The following is a 21441-nucleotide window of genomic DNA, read 5'->3' as shown; positions in this document are numbered from 1 at the left end:
TAGCTGTAATGCCATTCCAGCATCCTCCATGTGTCTGGGTCTGTGCCTCCCCCACCCCTATTGCTTATATATAATAACTCTGAGACCACTGTACATTGGAGAAAGGGGAATACTCTAAGGTTTTCCCACTATGGACTTGATATATTTCTTTTTCTCATTTAGTCACACGGTCCCAATACTGCCATAATTGAGATCCTTATAGTTTCATCAGGAAACCATCAACCTGACAACTAGAGCATTGTGTACTTTACCTCAAAATCTGCACATAGTTAAAATGAAGGAATTGTGCAGCCTGAAAATAAAAAAGGCAAATTATATTGATTGGTTGGATAACAAAGAGGCTAAGATGCTAAGAGCGGAGTTGCTGTGGCAAAGAACAAGGCTTCAGAGGCAATCTACCAGCTTCTGGAATGTGAGTCAGTAGATGGCACAAAGAAGCTTTACTAGGGTGCAAGGCAAAGACAGAACGATTAAGAAGATATTCAGACACCCTTCATAAGGGATTCCAGCAACAGCCAGATGAGCAGTCTACAGAACATCAAAGGCAAATGGAAGGAGCACTTCCAGCAACTTCTGAATGAGAAGAACTCCACAGAAGTTGTACTGCCTCAGACACAGCATACACCGAGGGAAGAGAACGAAGGAGGAGCCCACTAGAATAGAAGTAAGAACAGCACTAAGGAAAATGAAGTCATGGAAATCAGCAGGTTCAGATAAGATTACAGCAGATATGATAAAGATGTTGGGCGAAATAAGGGGGGATGGCTCCAGAGTGTACTTATGGCAGATCCCATCTTTATGCCTAAAGCAGTCTCTTATATTTCATTGAACATAATAACTTCACAACCAGCACCTCCCGCACCAAAGTATGACAAGAGATATGAATACCTTTAACATATTTAGGATGACCACAGGTAAATGGATAACTGAAAGACTCCCTGGAGAAAAACAAATATTTGAAAACACATGAGCTAATTGCCTTCTTTATAAAAGGCAGAGAGGGTTCTCCTTAACTAATCAAACCCCACCTATGTGACTATCTTACAGCATCTTACTACATTTTATGTTTCTAGCAGGAATAGTGAAGACATACTACGCAAGAGCATTTGCCATTTCTTCAGAACATTTCAGAAATAATAAATATACCCATGATATCTCCTAGATATTGACATGAACCAGTGCACATATAGTTATGAACCAGTGCACATATAGTTATGAACCATTCAAGTTATATAATCTGAATAACACTACTGGAAATATCATTGCATTCAAATACCTAGGGTTTTGGTTGACCTCTTCCTAAATTTTCATCTCTACCTGAACTTCACATATAAAAAATAGACTCTATCCTATTCTAGGCAAATAAGGTCTCCCTTTTTCTTTCTTGACCATGTAGGAATGCTATAGGCAAATGTATCTTAAAGGCTTTGCTAGAATATGTTCACCGTCTGATTGCTGCAGTCTCTAAAAGAAATGCACCCACCATTCACTCCATGTCAAATGCCATATGCAAATTTATGATTTTTCTCCCCAAGAAATTAACACCACTGCAAAACTACTGAAAAAAACTAACTGGATATGAATGAGACCTTCTCCTGACTAGCCTCCTAAATATTCAGAGATGCACCAACATACAACCTTAGAAGTCTTAGCCACTCAGGTCCTCTTCTCCAAGCCCTTAAAACTAGGCTTCATTATACAAACCATGCTTTTTCAGCTCATAGCCCTAAATGGTGGGAATCTCTCTTTTCTGTTCTTAAAGATCATTCCTCTTACCCAATTTTACAATCATAACTAAAAGCACATTGCAAGACTGAATGAAAATGCAACTTGTCTCCCTCTGGTCATACAACTTAATTACTTCTTACCTTACTTCCCTTGAAATACCCTGCTCTGAGTCTATTTTACATTGTGATTCTTTCAGCATGCCAACTCTGATATCTACTCTGTATATAATAAATGCAAATATTGCGTTTTGTCTTTCACTCTTTATAGATTGTCATGTCTCTGTTGTGTTTACTCCTGGACTGTGACTGAACTAGATAAAATGGGATTGTTGCCTTACTTGGTTAAAAATTCAAAACATAATAAAACTAACTAACAAAAAAAAAAAAATATATATATATATATATATATATATATATATATATATATATATATGTATATATATATATATATATATATATATATATACAGTATATAGTCCAGATGGAAGACATGTTGGGACCAGTTGTCCCATAAGTGCTTTGGAGCCATCAGTCTTACATTCAAATGCAAAACACTTGTGGTTCATTCTGCATGTGATGCATTACTGTGCTGCTTTCCATCCTGTGTTAGATCGAAAAGTTACACAAAATGTCTGCCTAGATCTATGATGAAGTCACTTAGTAAGCAACGGTTCCCATCCACTATCCACTAATTTTCTGCTCTACAAGTTGTATTCTTTGAAACATTTCTTAGTGTTTTATTAGTTTTTACAGTATTTTAATTGGAAATATGCAATTTGCTGCTATTTGTATATCATAATTGATACCTGAGATTTCTCCCACAGAAATAATGAGGTGTGGGTCTACCAATAGCTGTTATATAGGAGGATCATGCCACTGTAGAAAGATACAACAAAGGAAATGCTGTCATGCTGAGTAAATACACTGCTAAAAAAAATAGCGAGAGCCAGTGCTTCACATGGCTAATAAGCCCACATGTGGCCAACAGCTTTCCAAATTACGTTTTCCTTGAATATTTGGAGTATCTCATGCAACTGCACTTTCTCCATGAAGGCTATGACATGCAAGTATAAAGGAACATGCAGCAGAGCCAGTCGTAGCACTGCTGTCACCCTGCTGTCTTCTCTAGCATATCGTTATGTAGAAAGGTGCCAAATGTCTTTTAAATATGAACTCTTATAGCAGGAATAAAATTATTCAGAAGTTTATTTATTTATTTATTTATTTGTAGTGCATGGAGCACAATGATTAAACTCCAAAATCCAGAAAAAGACAAATCAGTTAAGCCTCACTATATCAAAAGGCCCAATCTTGACAATTGTTAAGCACCCCCTGATTCACTTGTTCAGATTGGGCATTGTGCTAGGCAGTTAAATCTATCAGTTCTGACCAGCAAACAATAGTGGAAGAATTAAAAACAGATCTGTTTCTGCCAGCTGAATGTGCCGATAATATGTCCCTGGCTTTCAGTGTGTTACTGCCTACTTTTACAACGCTCACTAAGTGTTTTACAGTTTTCAAAGCCAGCAAAATACTTTGCATTTTTTTTTCTGTAACTAGTAGTACGTAGAATAGATAACGTTCTATGCACTACAAAGAATTATAATTGTGTCAATGATCATAAATGGCTTAATATGTGTTCTTGAAATGGATGCCAAGATTCATCTCTCAAGCTTTGATCTCAAGGGGAATTTCTTGGTATGCATGTCTCAAGCACATAATAAGCTATTTATGATTGGTGATCCATTCATATTCCTGCATATTATATCTCATAAATTGGTAGGTGGTCCACAAACTGCTACATCCCAGACCAGTAAGGTAACAACAATAAAATATAACATCTTGTTAATAAATTAAAGAGTTACAATATAGCTTATAAATTATAACATTTCTTGGTGGGATAGTAAATGTTTACAATGTAACTTAAAAACCGGGTATGTATAATGTTTACAGCAAATATTTACAAAAAAGTTTGAAAAGAACTAGGTTACAGTATGTACACAACTTTAGGTGATACATCAATTAATTTCTTGTTAAAATCCAAACTGCTTTATTGTGTTACATCTGCAGGAAATTGATTAGAAATAATTGATGCAGCCTTTAAAAAGACCCTTTAACCTTCTGACGTTTTAATGTGCAGTCTAATAGCAGTTATTTTTTAATCATCCCTTACAGAATAGCTTTGTTGCCTGATATACAGTTTGCTTTGGAATGGGAGGATGGTGGTCTAACTGGATAATTATATAACTTTGTGAGCTGAATAGCAGTGTTGTCTTTTCATTGTCTGTTAGCCAGTTAAAATATTTTAAGAGCTGATGATGGTGGGTTTGTTGGTCTGCAAGTAGGACAAATCTGTATCTTTTGCTAAATGTTACCTGTGTTTTTGTGTGTTTGTAACAGAGAGGAATGTTATAATAGGGGGTTCGTTATTCAGTTTTGGGGGTTCAGTACATACCTAGCTGAGGGAGCAAAGGGGGTTGCTATTTGATGCAATGCTTTGCTAATACTGCTGATATGCTGTGTGAAAAATAGTGAGATACATTAAGATTACTCCTGTGTATCTTTGTTCTAATACAGCTGCCAAAGCATTGCCTTTGGTAACTGTTACACAGAAGCATGGAGATTTGGGGAGTCTTTGCATGGCTCCAAAGCCAGTGGTATTGGACAATTTCTGTGCATCCAGCTGCTTGAAGTTGTGAAAGTAGCATGTAGTTTCTGTTGTAGGGAAGATGCATCTTTGTTGCATTCTAGGAGAAAGATGTGAGTGGCCTACATGGTCATTAATGAACAGTTAAAATACCGGGAGCCCATGGACTGACCCCTGGAGACATCTGTGCAAATGATAACTTGATTTGAAAGACAGTTACCAGAGCACACATGAAAAGTTCTATTTTGCAGATAACTATGGAACCATTTATTGCTGATCCACAAAAGTTAAGTTGTCTCATTTTGTAGTGGAGTGGGTCATAATTTAAAGTTTCAAAAGCTCTAGTCATATCTATGATTATGACCCGCAGTTAGCTTTTATTCATTAATAGTGTTAAATATAGTATTTATGGCAGAAAAATAAGACAGTCATAATGCTGAAAAAGTAATGGAAACTGTGTTGCTCATCATAGAAGATCAGTATTTAAGTGATTTAATATCTGCTTGTGAATTAGTTTTTTTACATATATTTATTAGTCGTGAAAGGTGGCTGTTGGTCTATAATCTTTGCATTATTTAGAGTGAAATTTCTTAGGAAAAGAGATTATAAAAGCATACTTGAAAGATGTGGGGAATACATCTGAAGTTAAAGAGATTATAAATGTGAGGGATTGCAGCCCAATAGCATGAGCCGCCCCTGACTTTTCCATATTTTTTATTAGTTTAGATTCTTTCTAAAATGATCACTCTTTGAACATTTGGTCCTGTGAACATTCAACATTTAATGAGACACTCATACACACATTCATACACACACACACACACACACACACACACACACACACACACACACACACACACACACACACACAAACACACACAACCACACACACACACATATAAATATATATATATATATATATATATATATATATATATATATATATATATATCAGAAGCCTGAAACATCATAAGCCTAAAAATCAAAATCCTGAAACCAAAAGCCAGAAAATTCAGAATCCTGAAAACTCAAAATCCTGAAAGCCCAAAATCCTGAAAGACCAAAATCCTGAAACTCAAAATCCTGAAAACACAAATAATGCTAATATGTCACTATAAAGACACTAATATCTACCAACTGACCCTGACCCTAACCCTAACCCTAAGGTCCGTCACTATCGCACACTCACCTGACCCGCGCCCTAACCCTAACTCACTTAAACCGCCTAACCCCAATATTTGTCACCATTGCATACATGCCTAACCTGCGCCTAACCCTAACTCACTTAAACCGCCTAACCCTAACATAAAACCAACCGCACACTTACCTGACCCCAACGCATGACCTAACACCACAGGGCTAACAATAGCAAAGCCACAATGACATCAGTATGTCTATTTTGTGTTTTCAGGATTTTGAGTTTCAGGATTTTGGTCTTTCAGGATTTTGGGCTTTCAGGATTTTGAGTTTTCAGGATTCTGAATTTTCAGGCTTTTGGTTTCAGGATTTTGATTTTCAGGCTTATGATGTTTCAGGCTTCTGAATGGGAACTATATATATATATATATATATATATATATATATATATATATATATATATATATCATTTTTGGTTAACCATGTTAGCCATTTGCACACTGGTGCCTCTTTTCAGGAACAACCTAGGACCATTATTAAAGAACATTTATTACAATATTATGCTGCTCATTCAAAACATTTTACAACATGAAGATATTAAATAATTCATGCCTATGTGACAACGATTAAGTGCTGTTTTCTTGCTTTTCTGATTTATATGTGTATTACAGAAAAAAAAGAAAACTTCACTACATTTGAAATATACGTAAAGCTAGTTAAATGGAGTTAGCGAGAAGATGTTAGCTTTGATTCCTTTTAGTGATAACCTGCAGGCAGAAATTATTTCAATGAGCTGTGTTCCAAACTGAAGCAAGTACTTCTGGTAACCAGCAGGTGGAGATATTGTATAAGTTTTTCAATTTAGAATCCAGTTCGGTATGCAGTTACCTTGTGAATAGTACAAATAACATTACATTACCGTGTCAGAGTAAATGGAATTTTTTTGCACAATATCAATATGATCTGTGATGAGGGCATTTTACTAAAATTTCAATAGGCTGAAGCTGAAGTCTATTACCAATATGTACATAAACAAGATAAAAAAAATGCATTTTCATCTGATTATGAGCACAAAAGAAACAGAGACCTTTCTCCAACTAAGAAAATATGAATATATATTTCAAAATAAATAGTGGGGTGGAGCAATAAATGAGAAAAAGAACGTACTTGAAAGTGGCCTTAGATTTCTTGAAAAGTTGCTGCTTTTGACCCAAGCTGGTTCTGTGTTATATTTTCTATCTGTTATAGTGCTGGGTAGTGCAGGCATCATAAAATACTTTTATAGTTGTCAAATGTAGATGTGGAGTGCTGTGTGAGTAATGCTCATGGCATTTATCCCATTTATTTATGCTTAATTATTTGTTTACTTCACAGTTTTACATATTTACACATTTTCTTTCTCATATGATATGTGTCTGATAATCAGCTGGCTTTCTATAATACACAAAAGAATGATTTGTTTTTCGCCATTCCAACCAAGAGTACCCAGTAGGCTCAAGTTCATCTTTTTCAGGAGTAAACAGAGTACACTGTTATGCCTTTTCTTTGGCATCAGAAAGAGGGATCCCTGATTGTAACACAGGCAACTTGAGAAGCCGATGTAGGGAAATAGAAAACACAGTGGTGTATTACAAGTTCTATTCTTGAGGGGGTCAGGGGTCATAAACAACGATGACTGCTCTCATGGTGATACCAAAGTATTGTATCAGGGATCAGAAATGGATATGACATATAAAAAGAAAAACAATCCCTATTGCCACAAGTATGATTTTGCACTGGAATGCCTTGTTCTCCTCTTAAACAAAAGGATGTTTTTTGTCTAAGAGGAGCAGGAGTGACTTTTGGTATCCGAGATAGCAGAGAGGCACCAGTGGCAATCGATAGTCTTCTCCACGGGGCAAACAATTTCAAAAACTGGGCCAGCTCCTTTTTGGCATCTGTTTCTCTGAAATAGAAACAAATGCTGAAGGTTTATGGCTGATTACGTTTGCAGATAATTGCAATCTGGATGCAATCATCAACTCCCATGCAGACACTAGCATTCTTAAAGAAGGTCTATCCCTGACTAACTAATAGTGCCAAAATCCTAGTCATAACCTCAATGCTAAAAAATGAATACTTGTACCTTTTGGGAAGTCAACCATCCTGGCTAATTGCCATGTTGATAATACACCCCTAGGAGTTGATACAGTTGGTGGGAATCTGGATACACATGTAAACACTAGCCCTACCTTCAACCATCATGTGGCCAGAGTGGTGAGGAAATCCTTTTATGTTGCACAACTTATAGGTAATGGTATGGCATCTAGGTCCAGACAGGTCATTATTCTACTGTACTCCACCCTTATTAGACCAGTCACAGAGTACAGTGCTCCCTTCAGTATGTATCTGACCAGGCATATGTAACAACTACAGTGACTTTAGAGGTTCCTTACTAAGAGAATACAAGGCGAAACAAACCTGCCTTATGCAGAGTGCCCTAAAGCCCTTCCCCTCTACTCAGACTCCTATAGATTGCTGACGAGTGATGTATGTCTGGCTTATAAAACATTTGCAAACCCCACACTTATTAATCTCGTCCATATTCGTAAGTCAAACATTACCAGATATACAAGGTCTAACAAGCTGAATTTTGTCTGTGCCTTAAACATAACATGCTGGAGAGAGTGAAATGTGTCTCAGAGACTGCCCCTCCTATGGAACAGGCTTCCCATCCATGTGACGCTGACTTCATGTATTACCCAGTTTAAGTGCAACCTAGACCAATGGATGGCGAATAGGAAATTTACACTGGGCCTGGCACCCATGTAGCTTATAAATGCCTGGCCCTGAATGTCCTGTTAGGATACAGGGCATCATTATTCTTTTGGGAAAACTTGGCTAGTTTCAGAAAGGACCCCTGGGTTGCTAGATTAGTAACAATGGATCTATGAACCCCTGAAAAGAACGGGGAGCACTGCTCTGTGTTTGTTACGACGAACCACTCTGCATGCTGCTAGAAACTGAAAAATGAAAGTAATGAAGCCCGTGATTACAGGAAGAAGTTTGTTAGTAGCTCACAACATTAACACTTACAAAATGATTCATTGCCACACATTTCAAGAATTCCAACAATAAGTGTGCTTACAGGACTTTCTTGGACCCAAAGGGCAGTCTTTGTCCTGCATGTCAATATTTTTGCATTTTTTTTCCTCGGAATGGGAGACAGGTGTCTAAAGTCTTGTCTTCCAGAGATGGATGTGCACTGAATGTTTATATTCTTCAGACAATGATGCATGGTCCTGATGTAAAGAATTATATTTCAAGTTCCACACTGAGATTTAGGATTATCTCTGACATACTGATTATTTAAGAATCTGAACTGATTCGTTACTATCAATAATCTGCAAGTCTTTAATTCCCATTTTTTCCCCTCGTTTTATGAAGTGACACCATTTTCTCCATAATATTTAATACCTTACCATGTTAGATGGCTAAGTTTTAACAAGGGACATATTATTTCCTTAATATTAAATCTTTATCAAAGACAGTGCAGGTGTTTTCCTTACTTTGGCAAAAGAGTCAAGGTCCTTTTGGTTTCTCTTTTCTGATCACTGCATACTAAGGAACTAAGGATGAATCAGTACATTAAAAAAGTTCATCAGAAAATAAGTAACATTACCCTTCATATCATATAATAAAGTAGACATACTTAATTTTTGTTTTTTATGCTCCAGTTTTGTAAGACATTTTTATCAGTTTAGTTTTAATTTATTCAGCTTTTACCTTGTACTTTGTTGTATTTCTAGATAGTGAGCAGAACACTGTAAATAGAAAATAGAAGCTTTCAGAATAGATCAATCTTGTCAGGAGAATGACCTTTCAGTAAGAAAGGGCAGCAAACTGATGTCAAGTATATAACACTGATTCACTTAAGTTAGTCTGGGTCATTTTTTTCATCTTCCACTTTAACTTGTACTACTGTCAGGTCATATTTAGTAACAAATGCTGTATCTAAAAATTGGGGCATCTTGTTTCAGCTTCATTTTATCTTCTGCCAGATCTGTATCACAATTTTGACTATGATTTACTCTGGTTAATAGAAAAGTTACTTGAGTGCTTCACACACTATTGAATTAGGAAAAAAGGTGTGAGTTGTGTATTTTTTCTTTTGCTCTTCTAAATGATATGAGGATAGATTATTGCCTTCTATAAATCTGATATTAAGAAAAGTAAGTACATATTTAATTTTTCCAGGCTTAAATGCAATAATTAAGACACATCTGCACAGTCCAGTGGCCTGAGAAAAGCAACTGAACATGGATCCTGTGTAAAGAGTGGCATAGCCGTGACTGCACCCCAGCTGGTGTAAGTTCAGTCAGTGTCCTGGTACTGGAGGAGCTGCCCATGGGAGGGGGGGTAAGCTGATGACAAAATCTTTCCCATCCTGGGAGAGGGATTGGCTCAGTCCTACTACAGGAGTACCCTTAGGGAAAATATTCATATGCAGAGGGATATGTAGGCCATAAGCCCAGCCAATAAGCTTTCCTCTTTACAGCCATGTATAATAAGTATACAGAATCATATAGCCCCCAGCCCCCCACCCGTATTGGAATAGCAATTCATTTCATCATACCTTACAGGCAAAAAGAGGACCGCAAACTGCACTGTAAAATCTCGTAGTTATCGCAACAGTATGATATTATAGTTATCGCAACAGTATGATAGCTATATTTCTTAGCATTTGTTGCTTTCATCACCTCTGCTTGTATCTGATGTTGTGAGAAGCAGTGGAATGAATGGGTCTTTCAGTGATGTGGCTTAATGGTCATCTGGAAATGGCCACATAGAAAAGAAGTACCTTCGTCACTATAGTTATTATTCTAACAGCAATAAACACAGCATGGACAACTTTATTTTTATTTACTTATTTACTGATTTCTTAGCTGGGAAGAAGACTGAACCACGGATCACTTTTAGTCATAATGTGGGCAAGTTTTGAGGCTGTGAGACTATTTTGCCTTGTTTTTAATAATAAAAAAAACATGCAATTTACTTGTAAAGGATAGCATTATTTATGTATTTATGTATTTATTTATTTATTGCTTTTGTTGACCATGATAATCTAGCTGGGCTGTGGCAGCAGTAAAAGTCCAGTGAGAAAAGCTCCAATATAACAAAATTATAGTCATAATCTAAGAACATGTCAGTGCCCCCCCCATACAAGCTCTCAGATGATGGAATTGACCGTCAATTCAGTACTGGAGAGGCAGATGTTGGGCCAAGCACAGACTAGGAAGCACTAGGTTATTAAATCTCTACCATGATCGTGACATCACATTCTGATATTTAGAGATCAGTGCAATTCTGAAAAGTCTTTTGCTGCAATTTTTGTGGCATCTATATTTTCTTCCAGTGCAACTTGTGATATGATGCTCTGGGCTAGGGTTCACACAGACCCCTTGTATTCCCTAGTTTATCCACCACTATCTAATTTTAAGGACATAAATAAACAAGAAAATAAAATTGCATGCTGGCTGGATTTACAGGAAAATCCATTCACTGATCCTAGATTGGGATACTGTTCAAACGCAGAAAGACCTACTGCGGAAATCCTTCTTACAGATCAATCTGATATGGTGAGTATGCATTTATTATACCAGCTACGAGAATGGGTAGCAAAAATAACAAATCTAAATCAGCACAAATGACGTATTAAATGTTCCATGAAGACCAGATTACTAGAAAAGCCAAAGACAAGGTTAAAATACCAAGTCCAGAAGAAAAGAGAAGCCAGAAAATGCAGACTTCTGAAATCAAAGTGCAAGCAATAACATTTGATTAAGGTATTAACTGATGACAAGTGACCATAATGTACACGGTTTTTGAAGATGGTTCTGGGTAACAGCATACAAATGATAGCAATCAAGCAAAAAATGCCTTTAAGAAACTGAAATCTTCCTTAGGGGAGCAGATTTAGGGGAGGATTGCATTCTCCAGAATAGTGGTCAGGCTGGTCTGGGCTGACCACCACTCTAAAAGTCAGGCTGATATGGGCTGCCTTTCTCTAGGAAGACCATGACCAACCATCATATAGATCCTTACTATCCTCACTTCTAGGAGAAGAAAAGAAATGTGATTGAGAGAGTCTGCCAGGATAATTACTTCCATCATGATTTGACCTGCAATAAAACAAATGTTCCAGTCTGTGGCCCAGTGATATGCCTGCAGTCCATGTCTACACAGGGGAAATGATGGGATGATGGTTGGCACGTGTGTGTGTGTGTGTGTGTGTGTGTGTGTGTGTGTGTGTGTGTGTGTGTGGAGGGGGGGGTAAGATAGACAGTCTTTCTATCACATCCCATAATATGACTTGCCTGTTCTTAAGCTGAAGGGTGAGAAATTAATATGGTCCATTTTAATGCGCATCTTCTCATTTAAACCAGTGTTGCTGTGACTAGAAACATTCTTAATAACTGAGTTCACATGTTCATTGAATGTAGAACTGTTGTTCAATACTGGAAAGACTTCAGATATTTTGTAAATGCTTTATGGTCTGACAACTGTCATGTTTCTAACTCAGTAATCCTATTCAATGTTTCTGTACCTAATAGTCTCAGATTCGGTTACTCTGGTTAATTCTTGCAATTTCCAGAAAAGATATTACTTTGAACTGGAAAAGTAAACAAGATTTGATGTTTAAAGAGTTTATTAATTTAGCAAAAGTTGTTTGTAAAAAAGAACTGCAAACCATTTGTTATAGAACTCATAACAGTACTCATAAAAATAGCATGGCAACAATTGGAAAACCTTTTGAACAAATACTAATAACTTCTCATGGATAAAAGGATTGTTTATCATAGATGAATGTAAATATTGTACATAGTTTTGTTATTGTTTTATTGTATTTGTTATATGTACATTTGCATATGTTTATAATGAAAACAAAATAAAAATGTTTTTGAAAAAAAAGAAAAATTCTTAATGAGACAACAACCCTTCACCAGCCCCCTTTGCAGGGAGCTGTACTCTCTCTCTCTCTCTCTCTCTCTCACTTTTTTTATAACTACATCTAGGATCACCAAACCTTGAGATCAAGTTATAAACAGTTGTCAAAACTACTTTAAATGTGCAAGATCCACCAAATGAGCTTTGGCATGACTATTTGCAAAAGAGAAACACCATCCCTTAGGTCATGCTAAAAATACTTCAAATAATCCAAATGCGGTGATCATATTTCTAAAAAAGGCAGCAGCAATAGAAAGGCATCATTTTCAGCTCCATTCCAGTCTTTGTATTTTTTTTTTCATCATCCACCCACTATATAAGAACATATCTCACTTTCTTTTCCCTTCACTCATTTTTCAGTTTGCAGGCTTCTTAACGGAAACATTTTGCAGAGAATATGCATATGTGACAAGCTCTACCCAGTGAAAATTATTGCCTACTGAAAAGGCATTTTTGTTTCTATAATAATAGTAATGCACATTTGCACAACCAGCTTGTATATGAAATATATGCTACACCAGTACTGGATTACACTAGAAATCTTGCATCATACAGCTATATCAACACCACTGATATACTACAGTTTGCTGTTTTAATTAATAACTGCTTCATATCTCCTGGGTCTGTGGTTCAATCCTGACCCCAAGTTATTGACTAAATGGCAGTTTCATTCATTAGATGTGCTCATATGAGGTTCCTCTGAAAGTGCAATTTTCTTCCTTTTCCAAAGGCATATTGCTTAGGATACTTGACTACTTTGTTTTTTTTTTCTTTCTTTTATATAGAAATCACTGTGGTAAAAAAGCTCTTATGTGGAGTCCATTGTGGGAGGTATTTCTCATCTCTTTAAAAAATAAATAAAAACAGTCAACCACAAATTATTCCATTCAGCTTTGATAGTAACCCTTACTTCACTGTCTTACTCCTTTTAGTACACTTACTGAGGGACTGATACTCTAAACTAAAACCTGGATGTGTCTATAGATCACTGCTCTGTATGCATATAAACATTACTGTGTATAAGAGTGTTGGATATCTTTTGTGTTTCCCCCTTGACAGTCATCTTACCTTCAGGTTTGTCCTGGAATGGGAAATCTACATTTAGCAAGAAATCACTGTTCTTCTTCTTTCTGCTTTTTTCCCGGTTAGGGGTTGGCACTGTGGATCACCTGTCTGCTCATGATTGGCAGTGGAGTTTTACGGTGTCAAGTTGCCAGCCTGGCACCCAACCTTCCACAGAAGGCAAAATATGCCTGTGTGGAGGTAATTTTGCAAATGTATTCATGGCCCAACGGGAAAATAAATTTGTGTTTAATAATCAACGTAAAAAAGTAAGTATAAAATATTACACCTGTTTTTTGGACCACATTTTTCTTTTAATAAAGGAGATGTCCAACAAGCAGAAAAAATGATAAAGGAAATGAATAATTCCACAGTTTCTTAGATTAACTTATACATTTAGTGAGGAAAGAATAGCCTATTTAGATGTGGATTTATTCTAGGATTTAGCAAATTCTTGTTACGTATCAAAAATATACAGAAAAAAAACCTATTCAGATGCCATTTTGCACTTTACAAGTGCTCACCCAATGCACCAAAATAAATCTGTAGTTAAGGGGCAATTGGTAAGGGCTGCCAGAATGATTACACAAGATATAAACTTTCAAACTAAATGTCAATTGTGAAAAAATATGTTTCTAAGGAGAGAATATCCAGAAAAGGTGCTGATGGAACTTATTGATGAGGTGATAAGTAAAATTGAGAACGTATATTTTTTTACCTATACTAAAAAAAAATAGAGAAACTGGTATGATGATTAGTCAAACTATAGGACCCATAGAAAAAAGTGATATATATGGGATAAGCTTTATAACTACCTATAGTAATGAAGCAGGACTCATAGCTAGGATATTAAAAAATAATTGGTCATCCCTTTTAGAAAATGGTGAATGAAGAAATATTTTGGGTTTACAAGCTAAAATAACTTATAGAAAAGGCTTAAATCTAAAAAACATTTTGGAAAAAGAAAACAGCATAAACCAAGAATGGTAGAGATGTATAAATGTGAAGCATGCCCTTATTGTAGGTTTATCGATATGGGTTACAACTTTAGTATAGGAAATCAACGGTTCATAGCAAAAGGGAAATACAATTGCATTTCAAAAAATGTGGTATACTGTGGGAAATGCAATGACTGTGAAGCTTTATATATGTAGGGAAAACATAGCAGAAATTTAAAGAAAGGGTGTATGAACATCTCTACAGTATAAGGAAAGGGAAATATAATAATGAATTGACAAAACATGCACAAGAAAATCAGGGGCACACTTTTAAGTTCGGGGTTATTGACCAAGTAAAATTGAATGAAAGAGGGGGAAATGTCAGTCTTCTATTGGAGAAACAGGAATTGTGGTGGCAACTATGTCTGAATGCTTATGTTTTCCAAGGTCTAAATGACCAGTGTTCCATAGTTTGTTAAAATTAAAACGTTTGTTAAGATAAATTACATTTTAATATGGGTGAAAAGAATTTAGGTACAGTTTTTAGTTTAGGACCAGGCAATATTATTATCATTTTAAATATGAAGATTTTAACATAAAAGTTTTAAATATGTGGAATTAATTATGTAAAGTAATGTCATGTGACATCTTGGGGGTTATAAAAAGGAAGGAACAGTTTTTTAAAATTTGTCTGAAAACGTTCATGTTAAATAAAGTAGACAAAATTGCACACCATACAACCGTGATTGTCTATTATTTCCACAGTAGCTGAGTTTTATATTTGGACATTAAGTTTGTGGACTTATGATGTGTTTTTTGATCCATGAACTTGACTATTATTATGTGCAACATAATGAAGATATTCTTAATGTTTTTTTTTTTCAAAATGATACAGGAGACCTACTTTCACTGGAACAATATGACCTTGTTAATGGTAGGTCTTGCTTTCTGAGTTTTATGGCCCTCATTGAAGAGTTAACACCATCACTTGATGAAGGAGTGTTGTTACTGCTTGTTACTTTTCTTAGCCTTGTCAAGGGTTTTGACACTATTTTACACATAGAAGATTATGATTGGGTTAACGATCCTAACAAAGTCATTATGTGTTAGAGATATGGAGGTGAAGAAAGTCATCACAAGAGGTTTCTTTCCATTCTTGGGATTAATCCTGGTTTCCATCTTGAGAACATAACACTTAGTTATGCCTGGAGTGACCCAGTCATCATCATGTTATCTGATCTATGTACTATCATTTACTGAGAAAAATTGTTGGGAGTCCAAAGTGCTTTACAGCTTTGAAAACTGCAAAACACTTTGCAGTCCCACATGTATAGTGCACAAAAGAGAAGTGTCCCTTTGAGGAATAGGCAGCTTTAAAGGCTATTAGACACTTTTTAAGCAATGGGACCCAACAAGTCAGGGTAGGGAAATGTATTTTTTTAATACCTGTTAAGTGGGTAACTGTACTTATTCACAGCACTTTGCAGTAATGACCTGTTCAAGGATGAATACAAATAGATAGACAGATAGATAGACAGATAGATAGATAGATAGATAGATAGATAGATAGATAGATAGATAGATAGATAGATAGATAGATAGATATGTGTGCATATAGTTTTATCAAACAGTGCTTTGGTCATCATCTGTTTAGTGGACACAATTTGGTTGACAAAACAGAAGGTCGATATCTGTTTGCAAAAGTAGCAGATCGGACAATTCTTGGGGTTGGGAAATTTGCACTTTCAAAAAACACAGCAGCCAGCACTCAATCGACAGCAATAGTACTTTATTGTATCATATCATTTAACATTTCAAGCTACAGACTGGTTTCAGCTAATAAGCCTTCTTCAGTATAATAAATTTGCACTTTCTCCTGAGAATTGTGCAATCTTGTAGTTAGAGGGGTGGGCTAGGGGTGTGGGGTCTGGTGTAGGGGGAAGAACAATTTTTTTTTGCATTTTGTTGTAAAGTTTTTGCATGTGCTGAGATTGACATTGATGCTCAGTACATGCATAATAGAGTGATCACGTGCATAATGTCAGTCATTTGGTGTCACCATTATGCACGTCGACAAAGGTAAGTGAATATATATATAGAAAGAGAGAGAGGGAGAGAGAGATAAGGTTGGCATAATGCTTAAGGTATTTACCGTACAAACACAAGGTGCAGGGTTTGATTCTCACATGGGGTAATTGGCTAGGCTTAAAATGTCCCACAAGGACAGTTAGCGCAGCATATTTTAGGAAGGAAACTGAAGTATCCTGAGAAAACACATGTAGACAAATACTGATCATGCAAACTGGAAACAGGCAGTGAGCCAAAGTCCAGATCACAAAAGGTCTTACCACTGAGCCACAGTACTATTGCAGAAATACCTGTCTGTCTGACAGTGGTCACCAGATGTATTCTAAAGGGCTCTGAGTAAGGATCACTTCAGCTTGGCCTATTGATATTGGATAGAAAAGTGGAAAATGGGCCATGGTTAGCCAAATTTGCTGATACTTGCAAATTGGAGACCACAACTATGTTGACTAAAAAATGCAACATTTTTCCAAGACTGATTGCAAAAACTACAGACACAGTGGAGTAGTAGCATTGTGAAACTTGGCAAAAACACATAAGTTATCATTACAAAATGAATGGACCAACCATGACATATTTACACAATCATTACAGATATAAAGACAACAGTTGACAGCAGATTGAACTTTCACTAATATGCATCTGTCAAAGTCAGAAAAGTGCTTATGGAGCCAATCTAATATGGAAGGACATATGCAGCCCCTCCAAGGTTGTTGTACCATTTTAACCCTCACTGATCCAACCCATAATTAAAGTATTGCTGCATTTTGTACCCATCAAACAAACATGAAAGAATTTGAAAAAGGACAATTACTCTTTACTAGAAAAATCATGAAACAAGAAAATTTGAACTACTTAAAAAAGCTTTCTGAATTTTCATTCTATACTCTTTTTTTACAGATTACACTAAGGTTCACCTCTACTTAGTCATTAAGACAGTGGGTGTTTTACCTGTGTTTGAAAGTCTTTGGCTGGAATGATGAATCACTGGGTAGGTGATACTAGATCAAAGAGCCTAATGCCATTCTGTAATTCGTTCATTTATTCATTTATTCATTCATACTCAAATTGTCTGCTTAATCCAGTTCAACTTTGCGGAGGAGTTGTAGATTATTTTAGCACTCAATGGGCAAAAGGAATGAATTTGAATGATAGAAAAATATGGCGGATGCATTACACTTGGGTTTAGTTTATCTCATCATAATATCTAAACAGTATTCCTTAGACATAATGACACAAACCACGCTAACCTTGCATTATGACATGAAGACCTTATTATGCAGACATGTGCATCTGTCAGTTGTTTAAACTGTATTCTTACATTTTGTCATGTTTTGCAGATGTCTGTAGTCCAAATCCTTGTGCACATAATGAAACATGTGAAGAAAGAAATGATGGCTATCAGTGCAATTGCTCTGCACCATACACAGGAAAAGATTGTCATGTGGGTAAGTATATGCCATTCTGTATGACTGTTAGTAGCTAGAATGATTTTTTTCTATTACAAGAAGTTTATCATTACAAACACAAAATAAATTAAAATAAACAAAAACAATAGCTAACTTGGTTTAAGCTGAACTTTAGGCTATGAAATGCCACCAGGTGGCCTGTACTGAAAAAAAAAAAACGGTGTGGTTGGTAATTTAAAAAGGTTTGCAGGAGAACTGTAAAATGATCCAGAGAAATGAAAATTAAGCATGTCTGTGAATCCAACTACAGCTGTGAAACTTTGTCTAATGGAGGAGATTGCTCTGTTCAGCTGCAAATTGGCTTTATGAATGTCGCCCCATAATAGGATGTTTTTTTCCATTTTGTTGCTTAATTGAACCGTAAATGTTTGTAATACATCATTTAATAACTCTTGAGGACTGCATTGAAAAACATAATAGGGGTCCCCTTGCTTTAGAAGGGTGATAACTGTAGATGTTTTCTAAGAATAAAGATATGGTGTGATTACTTCAAAACATGATTAATGATATGTAGCTATAAATTTAGGTGAGAAGTCGTCAGAAATCACCTTCATATGTTGAAGGGTTGTGTTTCTTATAAAAATGAATCCACAGAGTCATTTAAACACGGTCAAAGACTGGAACAGCTGTTCTTATTGCCTGACTCAAAACATGACGCTGAGAGCCAGAACAGATCAGTACTCAGAAACAATGAATGAATCAGATCTCAGATTTTTCTCATGATGTATTGTTAAAGGAAGGCGAGAATTAAAGTGCTATTTATGGAGAAAGTATACATTTGCATAGTGTTGTAACACATTAAAATCCACATACCATATCCTACACAAGTCATTTAGGTCCCCTACACACCATGTAACAGAAAGGAATATGAATGTAGTCTACAACTGGTATACAAAGTAGGTTACACAGTATTGTCTGCAACTGACAGATAAGTGAATGACAAATTACACTGCTTAGTGGGAAGGTTAAGCTATAGGAGAGCAACAGTGGACAATGTGTTGCAAAACAGTAAAATTCAGCACAAGTAGCCCAACGAAGTACAGCACACGGGTTTATTCAGAGTCAGCACACCACAAGGATGAAAACATAAATGCTTATATCGACAAGTAAGTTTGCTTCTACACAGACTTCTTCAGATGCATAAGTGAATATAACTCCCAGAGAGCAGTTTAAGTACTTTTACTTTAGTAGTAACATATTATCAATGGGGAAACATTGTTCCTGCCAGCTAGAGATTATCATTTTTCTAGCAATGTACGTAGTTCCTGTGATTCTTTTGGCTTGGTATACATGGCCCTATGCAGTCAAAGTACTGCCTTTTATATAGGGAAACCGAGAGAACGTTAGAGAGGAGAATGTAATGAGCACACAAATTATATTCTTATTAAGAATTCTAGAAGTGATCTCTACAAATACACCCTCGTATATACAGGAGCGTCATTTTCATTCTTTGTTGTGGAATAAATAGCTAAGGGGTTGAGAGGAGGACCCTGGGAAACCACAACTGAGTATAGAGAAGTGTTCTGGCAGATTTTATTAGAGGCTAATAAATATCCTGGTCTCAATGATGTTATTTCTTTAGCTCCAGTTTTATAACTATGTGCTGCCAGGTTATAATACACTGTTGTACATTTTTTGTTCATAAAGTATTTCAGAATATATCATTATGCAACTAGTTTCATCTTTTACCTATGAAAGTAATGTTTTCTCAGAATGGCCACGGGGGGGGGGGGGGTAGTATTTGATATACATGCTTGTGATTGATTTTAATGCATTATACAACGTTAATATCATAAATGTATTTATGTATATTTTTAAGAAATATGTTATAGCTCAAGTTTTATGTGTTTTATTATGCTTTTTATGCATATACATTGTCATTTTATGTGACTTGTTTAGTTTTTACTAGCTCACATTTTAACTAGCTGCATTGTGATTGGAGGGACACTACTCAAAAGTATTTAAATTGCTGTCTGTGTGTTATATTCACTTATGCATCTGAAGACATCTGTGTAGACAAAAACGTACTTGTGGATATAAGCGTTTATGTTTTCATCCTTGTGGTGTGCTGACTCTGAATAAACCTGTGTGCTGCACTTTGTTGGGCTACTTGTGCTGAATTTTACTGTTATGGTCTAACTATACAGTATTTGCTTTGGTCAATGTGTTGCAAACACAGCAGTGTGGCACCTGACTGTGAAGTAATGGTGATGGGATATTTGGCCTAACATAAATGAGAAACAGTATCACCAATGCCTGGAATGACTCTCCGTGTAGGGCAAGGAGACACCATAGTATGTAATGGTACTTTTCAAAGACCAACTGGGGACATAATGGGGATCTCACAGGCATCTGCATCCAGGGTACTCCACCAGTTCCTGGATGCCATGCAAGCACATGCCAGTGAGCACATTTATTTGCCCTGCACCCCTGAGGAGAAGGTCAGCAATATTTGCCTCTTCCACCATGTAGCACACTACCCTGAGGTACTGGGTGCCATAGACTGCACTCATGTGCACATCAAAGCACCACCCAGTGAGGAGGGTAGTGTCTATGTCAACCACAAGGGGTATCACTCCATCAAATGCCAGGTCGTGTGCAATGCCCAGGTCATTATCATGAATGTGTGTGCTGTCAGCCCTGTCAGCTATCATGACTCCCACATCTGGCATGCCTCACAGCTGTATCAGACATTTGCTGGGGGGACATCCCATAAGGCCATCTACTGGGGGATGCTGGCTACTCAGTGGAAGCAAAGATGATGACACCCATCAGAAATCCACACATACCTACTGAAGAATGCCATAATGAGACACACACACAAACTAGGAATATCATGGAGCCTGTGTTTGGGCTGCTCATGTCACAGTTCCGCTGCCTCGATAAACCTGGTGGAGCCTTGCAGTACTCTCCAGCCACATGTGCACACATGCTCACAGTATGTGCCATGCTACACAATATGATCCTGCAGAAACAGCTGTGGCAGGAACATCACAGGGTAGGGGCACACAGCCCCCCACCAGTGCCAAGGTCCTCCCAGCCACAAGGGGACTTGGAGAAGACCCCCTTGAGCCTATCCCTGTAGGCAGATGTAGGCATGCCCAGTATGCCCTGGCCTTGGCAAAGAGGTAATGCATAGCACATGCACTGACAGCCTAGCGACCTTGGGACTGACACCTCACCCCGACTCACATACATAGTAAAAGGATGCCAGCCACATCACACTACTTGTACCTTACCATGTATAGGATATGTACTGCATGCATCCTACAGAGTCAGCCTTGAAACACTGTTCTCTCAACTGCTGCAGGCACAAGGTAAGTCACTCTTCTTTGAAACAAATGTATGGAGTACTAGACTATGGTAGCATATGTATGGACCTGCCGCAT

At 36.8% G+C, this 21441-nt stretch overlaps 1 protein-coding gene across 1 annotated transcript in view; it reads left to right on the top strand.

Annotated features, from left to right (window-relative positions):
• LOC122788883 (hyaluronan-binding protein 2-like) overlaps nt 1-21441 on the top strand; it is a 611288-nt gene that overhangs the window by 253263 nt on the left and 336584 nt on the right. Inside the window, exon 4 of the mRNA XM_044055827.1 lies at nt 17924-18031. Coding sequence (XP_043911762.1) covers nt 17924-18031 — 108 coding nt within the window. The remainder of the gene's footprint in view (nt 1-17923; nt 18032-21441) is intronic.

The sequence above is a fragment of the Protopterus annectens genome, chromosome 14.part0, assembly GCF_019279795.1.
Source record: "Protopterus annectens isolate FY-2018-M chromosome 14.part0, PAN1.0, whole genome shotgun sequence".
NCBI classification, from domain to species: Eukaryota; Metazoa; Chordata; order Ceratodontiformes; family Protopteridae; genus Protopterus; species Protopterus annectens.
This window is presented reverse-complemented; position numbering and strand designations above follow the sequence as displayed.